The sequence below is a fragment of the Haemaphysalis longicornis genome, unplaced genomic scaffold (assembly GCF_048455015.1).
Source record: "Haemaphysalis longicornis isolate Haplotype H1 unplaced genomic scaffold, Haemaphysalis longicornis Haplotype H1 scaffold_7, whole genome shotgun sequence".
Taxonomy (NCBI): domain Eukaryota; kingdom Metazoa; phylum Arthropoda; class Arachnida; order Ixodida; family Ixodidae; genus Haemaphysalis; species Haemaphysalis longicornis.
In genome coordinates, this window is record NW_027526422.1 from 12,723,508 (window position 1) to 12,740,507 (window position 17,000).

Sequence of the window (17,000 nt, forward strand, 5' to 3'; positions counted from 1 at the left end):
GATATGTTTTTAGTTGTGGCACACATGCAGAAAGCAAAACAAATGCGTCAAACCATAGAGAAAGAAATAGTCAAACCAGTCAAACGCGCCAAACTTTAACGCTGGCTGCGCTACCTTGCGCCTAAATATGATAACTTTGTAACAAAGTTGTGCCCGCACGGCCCGCACTAAAGCTTGATCTATGTTATCAAACCTAACCTTAATTTTGTAAATGTTTCTAGGAAATACTTTTAGCTTCGGAGTTTTAAATATTATGAAGTTTGGCGATTAAACGGTATAAACAGTTTTTGCTATGTGCGTGTGCTGACGTGAACAGCAGAGGTCGCGAGTGTAGCTTCTTTTAGCGTCATGTTTAGCTTAGAGAAAAAAGCTATTGTATCTCTATGCTTTTAGCATTTATCCTTTTCACTCGCGTGGCTGCGTACTGGCAAAAAATTGGTTAGGCTGGCATTCAAGTTTGCCGGTATAGAGAAAGAAAAACCGTATTTACGTCGTTCCCGCGAGCCGGTGCGTTGGTAGAGCTAAGGTGCGCGTGTGCGAAGCGGCAAAAACGCGCGCAAGTATCCACGCGGTGCTGCAGTCGTGCGCGGTTCTTGTGCAATAAGAACCACTAAACAATTTTCTTCGCAAACAAACAGACAGCTCGGCGACAAAAATGTTTTGGGGTAAGTGGAAGCGTTCTTATTTCGCTAAAAACTTGCTGCCTAGAGTGCAGTGTTTTTCAGAAGGCTGCCATGAGGGCCACGCGCCATAGCGCCTTTTGAATCGCTTTTCCAACTATTGCGATGCAGCTACTAATTCTGGGGCCTCTGCCCCCGGGCATATCGAAGACCTCTCCCGACAAACGGCGTCATAGCAGTTGCATGCGAATATCTAAGGCAGAGCGACTGAGGCCCCCTCCGCTGTCGCACCACGACCACGTTGAGTGCTACCATGTCGTGGGCTGTATGCCAACTGTGTTTTTTTTGCAGGCGTGACGTTAGAAAGCGGGAAGCGCTATTCTCAGGTGGTCGATACTTCATACCACCTTTCAATGGCTGCCCTGGAACCAAAACACGGAGGTAAGCTGCGTGAGATCGCCTTTACGAGTCCAATTGGAGGGGCTGTGCTCGAGAAGCACGCGCCGCAAAAAGTGTCATTTTATTTTGACTCTCGTAAATCTGCGTTTACCGCCAAATCGCCGCCCAGAATAATTCAACTTTAATGGTCTGAGTTGCAGAAATTGTTACTTGCTCTTCTTCAGTGCAGGTAGAGAACGTTACAGTTGTGCAATAGGCTTTCGTAGGTGTAGAGCTTAAGTGCACTGTGGTTTGTCTGCTGAGAAGCTGCGAAGGCATCCGTAATCGCAGAAGTGAGTTGTACCCCGGCTACACTAGGGTCCGAATGTCATTTGAACCAAATGTCATTGACTCAAATTGGATTGGGCACTTCGAATGCCATTGAGAATCCGCCCTGCTACACAACAATTTCGATGGCATTTGAAAGCTTTCAAAATTGCTCGCCGTGCTGTAGTCGCAGTGTTGTCGCCCCGTTCCGTTTTCGTACAATAATAAAAGAATCAAATTTAGGAGCAGTCTAAGGCAGTAAAATGATATCAAATTAGAAGAGACACCAGTTTATTATCATTATTTTTTTTTGCAACTGACCCACTAATTTTGAGAGTATAAAAATAAAAATGTTGATTTCATATTTTAAGTAAATGAACAGTGAACAAAGTTCCACAAACAAAAATATTTTGTTTGTTTTACGTGCGGACGTATTATATTTTTTATTGCTGATCGAAGACGCTGCGTGCGAGAGTGCTAGAAATGGCATTTGAAATCCCGGATGCATGTTCCTCCATGCCCGGATGCCTCTCTCGGTGCTCGTTTGGCCCAAATGTCATTTGAGCCGAATGGCATTTCAAAACCTAGTGTTGCAGTGCAACTTGGCATTTGAGTCAAATGACATTTGGTTCAAATGACATTCGGACGCTAGTGTAGCAGGGGTGTAATATCGATGTTGTTTATTTGCTCAGTTTTTAACGTGACATGATCAGCACCTTTATTTATTGCGCCTTACGTGCACCTCCATTTGTCACATCACCACGGCGTTGGGTGCGCACAACATGCCATTGGGGCAGTTTAAGCGTTGAGACTGCCTCCCCTCTTTCTGGGTGGTTGAAGGCGGGACCTGTAAACCAGCGCTACTGCGCCTACAGACCCCACTCTTCCCCTATGCTCTCCTGGCCATGTTCCTGCTGTTCCCCTCGTGAAGGTTTCTTCTCAGATGGCATCAGCGTCCACAAAGTGTGTGCTCAATAATTCCTTAATGCTAGGATTCCATCATTAAAGCAAGTGCTATTTCATGCCTTTGTTGTAAGAAAATGGTGTCACCAAGTTTTTGCCTTGTATGTAACACACAGGATATTTGGCTCATCATGCGGTCTTTATGAATTTTAGAAAAGAACTCATGCCATCCTCACAGCATGTGAGTGGTGAGTGGAATTTCTTTCTTTTCTTTTTTTTGAATATGAGGCTTCTAAAGAGGGCAATATGGGGTTGCCCTCGTTAATACCAGCATCATGATCATCGTAGGGGCAGTGATGTGCTATCCTGCGTAGAGTTCCTCTATATAGCTCCCACAGGAAGCTAAAAGTTGTGCGACCCTTTTCCGCCGTAATGACATCGCTCCAGGTATTCAATGCCGTGCCAAAAAGCCACCTTTACGGCAACACTGCAGTCACTGGTGCGGGTGGTACTGCGTCCCGCCCAGCAGCAGCAGCATGAGTGACCATGGGAATTCAGCGCCGCTGCTGTCTGAAGTGCCCCCCCACCATGCTTCAGGCGCTGTCAGAAGCGTGCCAGAGCAGCTCCTACACACATGATGGGCAGCTTTCTGGCAGCAGTTCGGATAACAAGATGGCAGACGGTCATGCAGCTCTTAGCTCCCTGCGGGAGCTATATTGTCATCATCAGCAGCCTATCTACGCCCACTGCAGGGCAAAGGCTCCTCCCATGGTTCTCCAATTATCCCAGTCCTGTGCTAGCTGCGACCAATTATCCCCACAAACTTCTTGATCTCATCTGCCCATCTAACTTTATGCTGCTCCCTGCCACGCTTGCCTTCTCTAGGGATCCACTCTGTTACTCTTAATGACCAACGGTTTTCTTGCCTTCGCATTACATGCCCTGCCCACGTCCATTTCTTCTTCTTAATTTGTACTAATATGTCCTTAACACACGTTCGTTCCCTGACCCACTACGCTCTCTTCTTGTCCCTTAATGTTACACCTATCATCTTCCGTTTCATTGCTCGCTGAGTCGTCCTCAATTTAATTGAGTTGGACCCTCTTAGTGAGCCTCCAGGTTTCTGCCCCGTCAGTGAGTACCGGTAAGATGCAGCTGTCATACACTTTCCTCTTGAGGGACAATGGTAGGCTGCCATTCATTATCTGAGAATTCCTGCTGAATGCACTTTACCCTATTCTTATCCTTCTAATGGGAGCTATGTAAAGGAACTCTAATCTTGTGGGATGAGGATCGGAACCACGACAGCTCTGCTCAAGGGAGACGGGTGCTCTTCTTTCGGACTGCAGGAGAGCCCGTGATGGTGATGCTGGAGCACGGCAAGGCGGAGTTCCTGCTGTGCACCCTCGACCAGGCCCAGACGCGACAGGTGCCCCTGGACCTGAACTTCGTTGAGGGGGAGGAGGTCACCTTCTTCCTCAACGGGAAGGGCACCGTGCACCTCACAGGCTACGTCACCGACGGGCTGCAGGATGACGACGAAGACGTCGAGTCTTCCTCTGGGGACGAAGAGGTCTCTCTGCCTGACGAGGAGGAGGAGGAGGAGGAGGAGGATCTCGGTATGGGCAACGCCTTTGGTGAGCCACTTTCCTGGATACTCAGTTGTTCAGCCAGTCTTTGGCAGCCATTTATGCCCAACCACCTCACAATAAGTCTGTGCCAGGAGCAAGAACCTCGCATCCGGAACAAGACAGTTGTCTTTTGTCTCTCTTGTCACTGGTGCTGCCAGTAGGTTCATTGCCTCTGATTTTCCTTTATATAGGCTGCTCATTGTGAGTGATTTAAACATCTGCTGTGTTGAAGGTTTTCTAAGACTAATGGCGAAACAGTAGGTGTAACTGTTTTGGCTGTTCTCGGACATCAAGCAGGGGAGGAGCCTTGGTTGATGCCAGTGGTGTTTCCTGCTGCCTTGCCAGCATCTCGCAGGCAGATCCAGCCCAAGAAGAAGGCTAAGCTGGCCCTGGTGCAGGCACTCAACGGCGATGACAGTGAAGAGGAGGACCCTGACTTTGACGTAGATCAGGTGGAAGATGCCACAGAGGATGAGGACAACGACGACAATGACGATAACGAGGAGGACGAAGAGGACTCTGGTGAGTCTCTTGGTGGTTCTTCAGGTGAAAAATTGAGCGGTGGGAGATCGCTGTTCTTGTGGTCACTCGACATACTGGAACTGGGAACTTTTCCTCGACCTTCTTTTTTTGTGCACCAGCGGCAACATTTTGGCGGCTGGAGCCTTCAGAAGAGGGAATGAAGGCTTGACTGTTAAACTTTGTTTGCAGCTTTTGTTTCAGCAACAGATACAGGCGTTTTACGATCCCCAACGTATTTATGGCTGCTGTCTTTCACGAATTGTTATGTTGAAGCTTGTCTGCTACCAGTAGCTAATTTTCCAGGCAGACACTGCAGCGTGGTGTGGGACATGCTGTTACTGCACCCTAATTGCTTTGCAGTGGCTCCTTGCTTGCTTTATCAATTCTCGTGCGACGAGGAGGAGCCAAGCTTCTTGTCCCATTCTCCTACATTCGGATTTGGAAGTGCAGGCGTATGAAAGCTAGCATTTGCAGATTTGTGTACAGATTAGATATGCATGTTAATTGGCCTTTCTAGACACCATATAAGCTACTGCTGAAAGTGACATTAACCAAATTATCCTTCATCAGGGGTGCTGGTATGGGAATGTACAAAGTAAGTCTTCCACATTCTTGCTTTAACACCTAATGGCCATTTATTCACCCCTTCCTCCCTGTCGATTCCCTTTTTCGAAATTCGCAGGATAATCGACAAACAGAGCCACAGAAGACAATGTCACTTATACCAGTTGGCCAGTGTAAGCTCAACATTCCAGACAGCTGTGCAGCTACAAGTGGCATAGTGTGTGCAGTACACACTAGTGCTTCTATGTTTACGTGTGCGTTTGTAACTTCCATTGTTTAACCCAGCATTCTTACTGCTATAAAAAAGAATATGCATTAAATTTAAGCGCAAATATTTCTTTATGCAAGCTTGTATAAGCCCTGCCTAACTTTCATTTGCTTTTGTCATCCTCAGCCAATCATACAGCTGCCCATAATAAGTAACACAGGTTCTAGTGTGGGAACTGATCAAGTGGGTCGCATGCCCATTCTCTTTTCTCCTAGTTATGTCGCTCATTTTAGGGAAGTTTATGTTAGAAGTGATGTCAGTGTTATTCTAACAAGGCAATCTTTCGAATGAACCAAACTTGCATTTTGTCGGCATGGCCCCTGTAAAGGGAATGGCTGCAAAGTAGAAAAAAGGATCTGGAATGTCACCCACTTTTAGTTGAGGTAGTGCTGCTGCGTGTACTGTAACGATCGTTGAGGATCACAGAGCTTTGCCTCTTGCGCTTGTAACTTGCGCTCCTAAATTTAGGCAGAGTTGCACTTCAAGCATATAGAGCTCTTAAGTCATCTTATTTTAACCCAGCACAAGACACCATATTGCGCTTTCTGTAATATCACCAGCACCAGCGATCATGCGTGTCTTCAGAAGAAGGTGTAAAGGGAAATAGTCTTGACGGGTGTGGAAGCCAGCTGTGTGATTCTGGCGGTGCCCGCGTGGTTTGGGATGTGCAGATGACGAGGAGCCCAGGCCAGCCCAGCTCCAAAAGCGGCCACCCCTCAAGCGGCCTGCACCGATGGCACTTGGCAGGAGCGACAAACCAGCCGCTGAGCAGGTATGCCTCAGGACCGTCCATGGCGTGTTGTCCTTGAACTCTTTCCATGGACGTCATGTTGCGAGTAATTTATTACACCCTGCTTTGCCACATAGGGGTTCTCTTCTGGTGGAAGGACTGGTTAAAACTCCTGTGATGCAATTCAGGCCCAGATTGTAGCCATCGCTGAGGGGCGAGTAGGGTACGGTTTAAAACTGGCCACAAGGTTTCAGGGAAGCAGCTCCCAGGTGTTCTCTTAGCATAAATGAATCCAGAACCACCTCACCATGTTGCATGCCTGCCAATTCTCCCGGATTTTGACCACATCTCTTGGTTGTACGAATGCTATCTCGAATCTCCCGAAAAGTGGCCACCACAGCTGAGAGGTCGGTCTTTTTTCATTCACGCGCGGACGTGAATACTGTAATGGTTTCCCTGCTGTAACAGTTGTAACAGTTTCCCTTCTGTAACAATTTTCCTGCTGTAACAGTTGCGGTGCTTTAGAAGAGCACTCACCACCATACTTCTAGTTCCTTATAACCATACCGTAGAGTACTGCTAAGTATATTCTAAGCACTATAGTACCGCACGCACCGTGTATCTGGACACGGCCAGAATGTTGTTTACAGGTTACAAAAGCCAGCCGCGAGACGCACTCACCACTGTACCAAACGAAGGCAAGAGAAAAGGTCCCTTCAAACTTCGGTGCTTTCCGCTACGTATAAAGTTTTTTTTTTTTTTTTTTTTTTTTTAATTAAATGCAGGAGCAAAGCAACGCAAAAAAAAAACACCCTTGCCCCATTCTAATGTCACTCTCCAGTCTCAGTAATTCTTCAATACTACGACCCCCCCCCCTCCTCCTCCCCTCTTGATGCGGTCTCCCGAATTTTCCTGTTGCTAGGTTGGCAGGTATGATGTTGTGTCAACTCTGGAAGTAGGGTCTGCACCTTGGGTTTGAGGTTTTGTGGTGGCTATTTGTGTCCTTGGGATTGTTGCAATGTGGGCGTGGCCACAGTGAATGATTTTGTGTGCGCAGCCTGAAGAGGAGTTTGGATTGGTTGCCCTCTGGCCTGCCACTGTGCCCCAAAGTTGCAAATGTCCGCTTGTGCTAACCTTGGCTTTGTCGATGACATAACAGCAAGTTTTAGTTTTTCATGGTCCGCTCCGATAGCAAGCTGGAGCACCATTGCGCAAGTGGCGTGCTTGGCCACGAACACCATTGGCTCCGGTTGTGCTGAGCGGGCTGCCAGTACCGGAGCGGACCGTCGAAAACGGTCGGGTAAAACTCTCCAATGACGCAATGCAAGAAGTTGCCTGTTGAGCAGGTTTTTATAGTCAACCGAACCAAGTTAGAGTGATGCTATCAGGTTGCCCACTTCTGCTATTTTCATTACGTGCAAAAAATGTCGGGGATGCTGGTTTTAGTTTTGTGCGTGGTGTCATGGTGCTACAATTGTGTTCGATGACGTTGCAAGTTTTATCTGTGTTGCCATGTTTCGCAGACAGGACGAGGTATGTTCAGTAGGGCTCTCTTGGTGATGTAATTTGAAAGTTCGTAAAAAAAAAATAACTTGCTGGCACCGTGTACTAAGGGCAGGGGTGAGACAGCTGCGCATGTTGCGCAGTTTTGATACAAATTTGTTTTCCTGCGCCAGGCTGCTCCAAAAGTTTGAAAATTGCAAAAGTTGCACCAAACTGCTCCAAAACAGTCCGAGAGCCAAGGATTTTAAGGCTCCCGCCAGTTTCAGTGGGGGAAAATGCTTACTGATGGCATAAGTTTCCAGCACCCCCAAGGTGATGCTGTTTGTAAAGGTTTAATTGATTGATCATTCAATAAAAAACCCGCATAAAATTGCCCCCGAGATAGTTTTTTCAAAAGTCACAATGTCGGGTTGCGCATGTTATATTCTGTGAGTTTTTAAAGTTTCCCCATCAAAAACCATTGCAAAGTCCTGTGGAAAATATACTTATGTGTACTGAGGCGACAAACTACTTGTGCAAATTGATGAAAAATCGTAGTGCCATATTTACGGAACGACAATACTGGGTGCCGCCACCTTCACCTTGGTGTGGTGAAGATTGGAAAGCATGGCCGCCGGGCGAAGCAGTTGCTTGTGGTTCAGGCAGAGTGCTCTTCGCCGATTTCTACCGTGGTTTTGGTCATGTGGGTAGCTGACTTTACATTTAGTCATTTGATCTGTTGCTCGAGGTTGCGCGACCCGAAAGTAGGGAGTTCATGTGTAGCTCGAAGTTGTGCGACCCGAAAGTGCGTGTTTGAAGTGAAATTTTCGACTCATTACGGTGTCATAAAACGCTGAGTTATTCCTGCCTTTGACAGCAATCTTGCGAGCGGTGGGAATGGGACGATCAACACTGCAGAAGTGGCGGCGCAGGCTACATTGCCACAAAATGTTCAAGCAGTGTCCGATAGTGGGACGGGCCATTATTGCACGCTAGTAATAATGGTTCACCTATCTGAAGTGAAATTTAATGCCAGGAGGGAGGTGGCTAAACATACCAACGTTACTCAAATTATGATCGTAGTAAATGTGCACCTGTCAGGAGTGCGACGACTGTCACCTTGCTTTGCGCAACTTTTGCTGTGGCTCTACACTTCTGCATAAAGCAGAGTCTGCAGTTACAAGAATAATAATTTCGGCATTCACAAGATAATAAAAATGCCTTAGTTTTTCAATTCCATATTTACAACGGCACTCCACGCTATCAATGCATGGAACCTAAGAATTTTAAAATGGTTTGTAGAAAGGTAGTGCAGTTCGTACCTTGCGATACCCTGGTAGAAAAAACTATTGAAAGGCTGTTTCAGTGTTATGTACGTTCAAAACCGATTAAAAAGTGCACTTTTCCCCCCCGAGTTTCAAAAATTTTATTTATGCTCCTAAGATGACGTAATAAATGTTGTTCTTTTCTCTAAATATAGTTTCTGCTGCTCTGAAATCGAGATTTTTCTGCTCCAAAAACTGCTCCCAAATCTGATTCAGCTGTCTCACCCCTGTGAAGGGGTCTGCGTCTGTAACAAAAGTGCTTAGCTCAAAATCTCAGCGCAGAATTTAGTGCAAATCTTTTACAACCTAACGTGCAAGTGTAAGGCTTGATATATTTTTGCAAAATCTGAAGGTTTGGCACAGGCCAAACCTTTACGCAGGCTACGGAAGTGAGATATACTACTTGTGGATGTCTTGCAGCAAATAAGTACCCTGTATTACAATCGTGGGCCCCTTACACCTTCAGCCCTGAAGTATTAGTATTTACCAAGCTCAGATACTATCATTGTAAGCTGCTGAAAATTCCATTGTTGATAAAGGCATTTGCGTGACAATGTCAAAACTGCTGGAGCATGTTGATATTGCCATTTTAAAACAAGCAAATTTGGTAGACAAAAACCAGAGAAAAGAAGAAAATACACCGTGTTTTTATGCTCAGTGCACTTGCAGCATTTGCATTTTCTTTCTCTATTCCATTAGCTCCCTTCTTGATTTCTTTACTTCTAAAGACAGTGAGAGATAATGCGCTACCTGTCCGGAGAGCAACAGCGCCTTTCACTCCAAATTCTGCCGGCTTCTTGACTTTACCCAATTTCTATTTGCAGACCTCGCCTGGACCTGGAGATTCCATTTCAAAAAAGAAACGCAAAAAGAATAAAAAGGCACGCACAGACGGGGCCACAGGGGTAAGCATTTGCATTCAGACAACCAAGGATATACGAGATTATTATCAGCCAACAAAACTGGCCTTGTGGCCAGTTAAGCTTTTCTTACATTGTTAGCTGCCAGCCGTCTGGGTGCATTGAAAAGTTTCTTGAAACATTTAAAACACTCAAATAAAGCCAGAGCAAAAGAAGTGTTCCTCGAGTAATAAAGAGTTGAGTTATAGAAGAGCAAAGAACCGGTACCGGTACGGTACCTCATACACACACGCAGTGGTGCCGAGTGCTTACTGGGTACAGTACCGGTACCGGTTCTCCGCTCTGCTATAACACTCTGACAGGGGTTGCGGCATCGTAGTGAGGTCGCCATGCCTTATCCTACTGTAGCAAAAGTCAACAAAGGCTGCGTTCCAATTCACAGCCAGCTTGGTAGACAGCTTATGAAGCAGTCTAATTAGACGTCTGAAGAAATAAGAATTGGAACGGCGCAGCGGTCACGAACGCAACACCAATGCAGACAACCTTGTAGCAGACATTTTGAGGAACGCAAGCCGCAGATTTCATAAATAATATTACCGTTACTATTACAAACATTGTGTGACTTAAAAATTGAACAAAATCATCTTTAGCGCTAGGAAATTACACTAGATATTCCAATAAAAGAACAAGTTAGTTTGTGACAACATTAATACACAATGCTGGCGTCACCTGATAGTTTAGACAGGAAAATAGCCTGCATCGTTGCCGACTTGGATGCTGTCTCCTCGAAGTAGTCTTTTTTGACTGCCTCGTTCGATTTGGAATGGGGCTTAACATGGTGTACTGTCGGCGAAGACGGCAATGAAGCCGTCTAAAAGGTAAATCTGAACGCATCGAGAGTATCCCATCACCAAAGTGGATGAGGCCATGTGCATAGCCTCGATTGTTGACGCTTTGCTGCAGTGTTGCGTGTTGTTGCCACAGGATTCGGACGGCCTGCAGTCGCCAACGTCGGGTGGACCGGCCGGCCAAAGAGGCAAGGCCCTTCCGGGAGGTGTCGTCAGCACCGACGTTCGAGTGGGCAGCGGCCCTGTTGCCAGGCCGGGAAAAAGCGTGCGTAGAAATCCACTGATCCCTTTGCGCAGGAGGCGGGGGGATGAACTCAGTTGAGCAGAAAATGAAGCATTACCCGCTACAAGGGACAACGGAAAACAAGGGTGACAAATCAAGATGTGCCATTGGTCACTTCTATTCCCCTGTCCAGAGCAGTCCTGAACAGTCCAGTCGGCAGAATGGCTTCAAAACCATAACATTGCACGAATCTACAAAAGCATTGTGGTAGGGCAATACCTCCGCTCCGCAATTGACGGCTCAGCTAAAGTGCACAAGAAGATACCTTCTGCTACTTGTGGTTGCCGTGGCACCAGGGCTGAGGCAACCACAAGTAGTGCTCCAGCCTTGGTCCCGGTTCCAAGGCTCTAGCCCTGGCACTGGGACCAAGACATGACGAAACTGGAACGACTACACAGTTTTTTGATGTCTGAGATGATGGTAGGTAATTTGGGAGTCTGTAATAGCTGTGCAGTATTCCATGCCTGTAGTTGCTGCTATGGCTGTACATTCCGTAGAGGTGCATAGAGGGAGGAGGGTGAGGGCGTCACCCTGTGAACCTGCGGAGCATATTTTTTTGCGGGTACGAATGCACACAACAGTGCAAGTGCATTCAGAGTTTTGATGTTATGGGCATGTGCTGAGGTATTCCGCATTTAAGAACGTTGTATCCTGCAGTCAAACATGAAAATAGTTCCATGTGCCATTTTTCTCCTGGCAAGTGTCTGTTGCCTGCTTCTCACCCGAAGTGCTGTCGACAACCCCAACCACACAAGACTCGGGGCGAACCTGCAGTGCGTAGCTTTTGACATTTTGTGTGTTTCAAGTGGGCTCGTATTTGCAGTGGTGTGAAAAAAAACAAGGGTTGTGTAGGCTGTCCCACTGGATCACCAGTGTGAAGACGGTGCTCTGGAAGTGACGAGGCGAGTCTTTTGCCTTGGCAGGTGCACGTGTACTACACAGGGCGGCTGGCCAACCACCAGGTGTTTGATTCCTGCCGCTCGGGCAAGGCCTTCTGCTTCCGGATGGGCAAGAACGAGGTCATCAAGGGCTGGGAGACAGGCATACAGGGTGAGTAAGCTTAGACGTAGGCTAATCTGTTTGCTTAGTTTCCAAAATGAGGGCAGCCTTTGCCCTTGCTGTGGAGTGGTACGTAAGCTCCGTTTGAGTCATGGGTCCTCTTCTCTGCACCACCTATGGGAGGATGCCAAGCCAGGTTAGGTGGAGTGCCCGTCCTCCCTCTTCCCAGGCCAAGCGAAGGGTGTTGCTGGCTTTTGCAGGCATGAAGGTGGGCGGCAGGCGGCGCCTGGTCATCCCCCCAGGCCAGGCGTACGGCAGCACGCGCATGGGTGACATTCCGCCAAACAGCACCCTGTACTTCGACGTGGAGCTCAAGGCGGTCTCCTGAAGCATGCTCAACCATTAAACATCGCTCACTTTTAGACCCAGCCTCGTCTCCCTTCCTTTGTCCAGCCACAGAGGCCACACGCTTCCCACAGCTAACTACGCAGCCCCCTCTCGTTCCCTAAAAATGGGGTGCTGGTGGCGGGGCTGGTGGAAGCTGAGGCAGCATCGCAGGCAAAAACGACGACAATGGTTGAACGCGAAACTTTCTCGATATGGATTCTTTGGTTGGGCAATCCTACACTGCGAGTGCACTCTGGAGGCACGCACCACTTTTCGAGGATACCCACAGCAACTCTCGAGTGTGCACTCAAATGGCCTAACGTTTCCACGGGTTTGGGGTCTACGGCATGAATTGGTACCTGCCGCTTGGCATTTTTAAACTTTATCCATGATCAATCATCATCGTCACAGAAAGTTGGCTTTCTTGCAGGGTGTATTGCCATACAACGGCATGAGTGAGGACGCTAAAGCTTTGGTTTAGCATACCTACCAGCTCTCCCGTATTGTCCATGAGACTCCTGAAGTTTAACCACGTCTTTCGATTGCATGAATGCTATCTTGAATATCCCAAAAAGTGATCGCCTCAGAAAGGACGTCGTTTTTTTTAATCACGCGTGTACTTCAGTCTTCCCTGCTGCGACACTTGCGGTGCTGTGGAAGGGCACGTGCCACCATACTTATAGTTCCTTGAAATCATAGCGTAGAGTATCGCTAAGTATATTCTACACACTATAGCACCGTGTGCACAGCACGTCTGGGCGCTGCTGGAATGTTGTTTATAGCGTAGGCGAACGATTTGTCCCCCTGCCTTTTCTTGCGTTTCCTTGTGTATTTTATTTTGCCATCAGTGCTGTGTTTATATTTCGGACGTCTTCGACCGGCCACTTTCAAGCAAGAAAACGACCTGAACGAAGGTAATTCAAGAAAATCAACAATAGGTTACAAAGGCTGGCCCCGGAACGTGCTCGCCACCGTACCGAAAGAAGGCTAAGAAAAGGTATAACAACGTGTGTGTCTCTCATGACGCAAGAGCAAAGCAGCTCAGATACACGCGCTTAACCATTTATGATGTCAGTCTCCTGTCTCGGTAATTACCGAAATGTAAACTGAAAGAAAAGCACACGCCAGCCCCTTTTTCCGCCCACTACGGTCTCCCAAATTTTCATGTTGCTAAGTTGGCAGGTCTGCTTTAGAAAACACTAGCTTATAGGGATCATGAATATAGCATGTATTTTTGTTTTATTCGATATATTGAGTAGTTCATAGCTCACTGCAATTTTGTTTGGCACAAACCGACGCTTGCATTACAAACGTAGTTTGACACTGCATCTAAAAAGACCTTTCATACTCCTTGCTTCCCAAGTAGCCTCGGGATGTTCCAAAACATTGATTCACCTCCCAGGGCTGACAAAGCACGGGTAGCCAGTACATGAACTACATGCAAATGGATGCCTGTGAAAGAAATAGTCTTTAGTAACTAGCTCTGTGCTATTGCAACCATGAAATGCTTTTTTTAACTTGGAAAACGAAAGAAATGGCTAAAACCTGATCTAACAAAGTCACCGGGAATCGCAAATTATTTCTTTAAATCGAGAACTTCGTAAAATTGGGACTTTCATGCAGTTGGTTCCATTAATACGATGTCTAAAGAGAGGCGCACCCCAGCAGCCACCACGACATTGTAATTGCAGTGGCCGCGGCACTCGCCGGCCGATAATTCAGCAGTGTGCTAAAAGCCCACGGTGAAAATAATATAAATAAAATTCCAGCAGTTCTGAGGGAAATTAGTTTATTTCCTGGCCAAAAAAGCTGTTATTTTCGCCTGCATGGGATTCGTTAGCACTGGGTGGGCGGACTTTGTACTGCAGAAGCACGTTCAAATGTCCTCGTTTATTTCATGAGCCCTAGCAAAGGGCCTAAGCAAGCCAATAGCACCCATCGCCTGGCCTGGAGCAGGCACAGGAGCTTCAGCAGTTTTAGCAGCATCACTGAATGAAAACCGGGAATGATGGGTTCACCTCGTGGAGCTCCATTTTAACGAAACTATATGCCTCGTTATTTTCTGACATTGCACAATGATCTTCGTGGCGTTGAAACTTACAAAATTGGTCCATTTCTCGAAATACTGCATTAAATCAAGAATGCAGCTGAATCTTTTTCGTTAATTCTGAGCTGGTAAAAGCATTGAGCCGTATGGGCACCTGCGGGGGAATCCAAATTTGTCCGCAAGATCGGGTTTCGTTGGATCGAGTTTTGATTGCATTGAACTTCCAAATTTCGCGCCACACATCGGCAGTGACGCAATAGAGGAAAACACGACAAACTTAGTCGTCGATGTTTTAACTGCATGCTATCACTGAAGTGATATGATTAACAGGGGACCCAATGAAATTGATGTCCAGTTGTGTTTCTTAAAGGTGGCTTCGGATGACAGCCACCAGTTGCACAAACAAGACTCCATAGAGACCTTGCCAGAAAATGGCTATGCAGTCGTCGCTGCCTAATCTGTTTGCCTTTACACTACTTGTTTGAAGTTTGCTTTGTCCTAATTATGATACCAACTTCATTAACCTTTTTAATGAATGGCCCCTTTAGAGACCAGCATACATTAAAATAAACATTGGTGCTTGAATTTAACATAAGCTTCTTTAAAAAATCTTAGATGTCTAAAAAAAAAAAGTGCTCATTGTGGTCCATCGACATGAATGGTACCAAAATGGTTGCCACCATAAAAGGAAAATAAATTGGGTTTGTGCGAGGATTTGAACCTGGATTACCAGAGCAGCAGCCGAGTGCTCTTGCCAGGATGGAACGTTAGGAATTCGCCTGATGCGTGCCCCATGACTGGCGAGTGTAACGGCACAAAGTAGAACAGCTGCACAGGGAGGAGAAACCTGTCTAAGCTGCCACCGCATAAAATTGCGCCAAACGAAGGGAAGATGAAAGCCAAGAAAGAGACTCAAACACCATGGAACCGTAGAGAGGTCCTTCGTAATCAGTAGGCTCGCTCCTTCAAAGCACGCAAGCAGACTTAAGCTGCCGATGAAATCTTTGGGGCAGGATGGGTGTTCAAACCTTGTGTATCCCTTGCATTTTGTCCAATCTGTGCCAAGATAGGCCATCATATGGTAGTGCAAAAGCACTGTTAACTTACCTTGGCCGATTTCGCGGATTTAAAACCTGCAGCCCCTCGTATTTTCAAGTTTATGCCTCGCTTGCCTGAAGGATGTGCTACATAGGGTGGGTGTGAGCAGATATGCAACAGTCAGTTAACGCACTGCGAGTTAACGAGACTAACAACATGCTTTTGAGGTAACTGGTACCTGCAGCTTGCCATGCAATGTGCTTGACGGTGCTTGGCATGTGTGCAGCTGAGGGAGGGGGATGAGGGCAGGCAACAGCCCAACACTAAGCCTAACGGCATGCTCCGAGGTTCATGTCAACTACCCAGATGTCCAAAGTCAGATAACACCAAACATTTGTGAATGCAAAAGTATTAATAATTGAATGCCACAGAGTGCTCCTTCCAGTTTTGGACTGCGAGTAATGGTGGTGGTTTCGCCGCTGTGCGAGGTCTGCAGAGCAATAGTACCTCCACATTACAAAATAATCATTTTTTTAAATGACTTTTTTTTCCAAAACTCATGTCTATCGGTTATCTGGATATATAAAACGCATGCTTGACACATGCCGCTAAACACTGCACTCAGATTCACAGCTGTGCTTTCAAACTTCTATGTGGCTCTTCGCATGCACAGGCATTGTCCAACAGCATGGTTCTTTACTTTTTGTTGGAGCAATGAAGACCAAAAAAAAGTTTGTTTTATTGAAGAGATTTAAAGTTTTATAACACCCTCGCAGCTTGTCCCACGGCAAACGATGCGTTATTCACAGAGAAATTAAAATTTCAGCTCTCTTGTTGCATCAAGTTTTGCGACATCATTTCAGATACGTAGCCGAGTAAGGCTGCCACTATATGCAGAACGCATATTTTGTTACCTTGGCTATTGCAGACCTCCCTAGAAGCCACAGTGACACTACTCAAATAGCACTGCTTGTACCGTTCCTACCAGTCTTGTACGCAGTTTTTGTTGCGGTTGATAGTAATCGTTCTGTGATACACTGTGTACGACTTGACAGAGTCACGTAAGTGGCAGTGTTGAGCTTGTCCGACAGCTCTGCTAGGCAGCGTCGGCTGGCAACTGGCGTACGCAGTGGTTCTGCTCACGTGCTCGTAACTTCTTTTATTCACCCCATACCACTATAAAATAAAAATGTACTAAATTCAAGCGCAAGTACTTAGCTCATTCTAGAAACTTATAAACCCCATTTAATTGGCGTTGGATTTTGTCAGCCTCAGCCAATCACAAGCGGCCCATAATTTGCCTCAAGTTCAGTGTGGGAAAGCAGCTCGGGAGTTGCTTGCCTAGTGTTTTTCCCCCCAATGTTTGGATGACTGAGTGAACAACTCAGTGGTGCAATCACCACGACTTTTGGGCAAAATAAAGTTACTGCCACAAGTACAACTACCTAGTGTTTTTCTCATTATATAGCTCATTTTAGCAACCTTTACATTAAAAGTGGTGCAAGTGTTATTCTAACAAAGGCAATCTTCCAAATGAACCAAACTTGCATTTTGTCTTCATGGCCCCTCTAATGTGAAGCTAGTGATAAGGAACAATTTAAGTCACGCGAGAGCCAATTCTCAGTTTCAGATGCCAGCTTTTTGCTAAATGGGCCATTCTTCCACATCAATGCAGACGAGGCCCAATAAAAGCGATTGGTCAAGGTCCTCAGTCATAGTAACAAATAGTGGGAAGGAAAAGGAATAAAGGACGACGACGAAAAGGTAGGAAATGCTCACAAATTCCCA

At 46.5% G+C, this 17,000-nt stretch overlaps 1 protein-coding gene across 2 annotated transcripts; it reads left to right on the forward strand.

The window, feature by feature from the left end:
- The first annotated feature begins 325 nt into the window (after positions 1–325).
- LOC144144536 (46 kDa FK506-binding nuclear protein-like) lies at positions 326–12,162 on the forward strand. Of its 2 annotated transcripts, none has more exons than XM_077676038.1 (9): positions 326–665; positions 972–1,061; positions 3,578–3,847; positions 4,205–4,381; positions 5,885–5,985; positions 9,575–9,655; positions 10,595–10,723; positions 11,665–11,791; positions 12,001–12,162. In XM_077676038.1, exons 1-9 carry the CDS (start codon positions 656–658, stop codon positions 12,126–12,128), a joined length of 1,113 nt encoding a protein of 370 aa, XP_077532164.1. In that variant the 5' UTR covers positions 326–655; the 3' UTR covers positions 12,129–12,162. The 2 variants fall into 2 exon arrangements, with proteins under 2 accessions (XP_077532164.1, XP_077532163.1); XM_077676037.1 differs by having other exon boundaries at positions 329–665; positions 3,578–3,865.
- Positions 12,163–17,000: the final 4,838 nt, after the last annotated feature.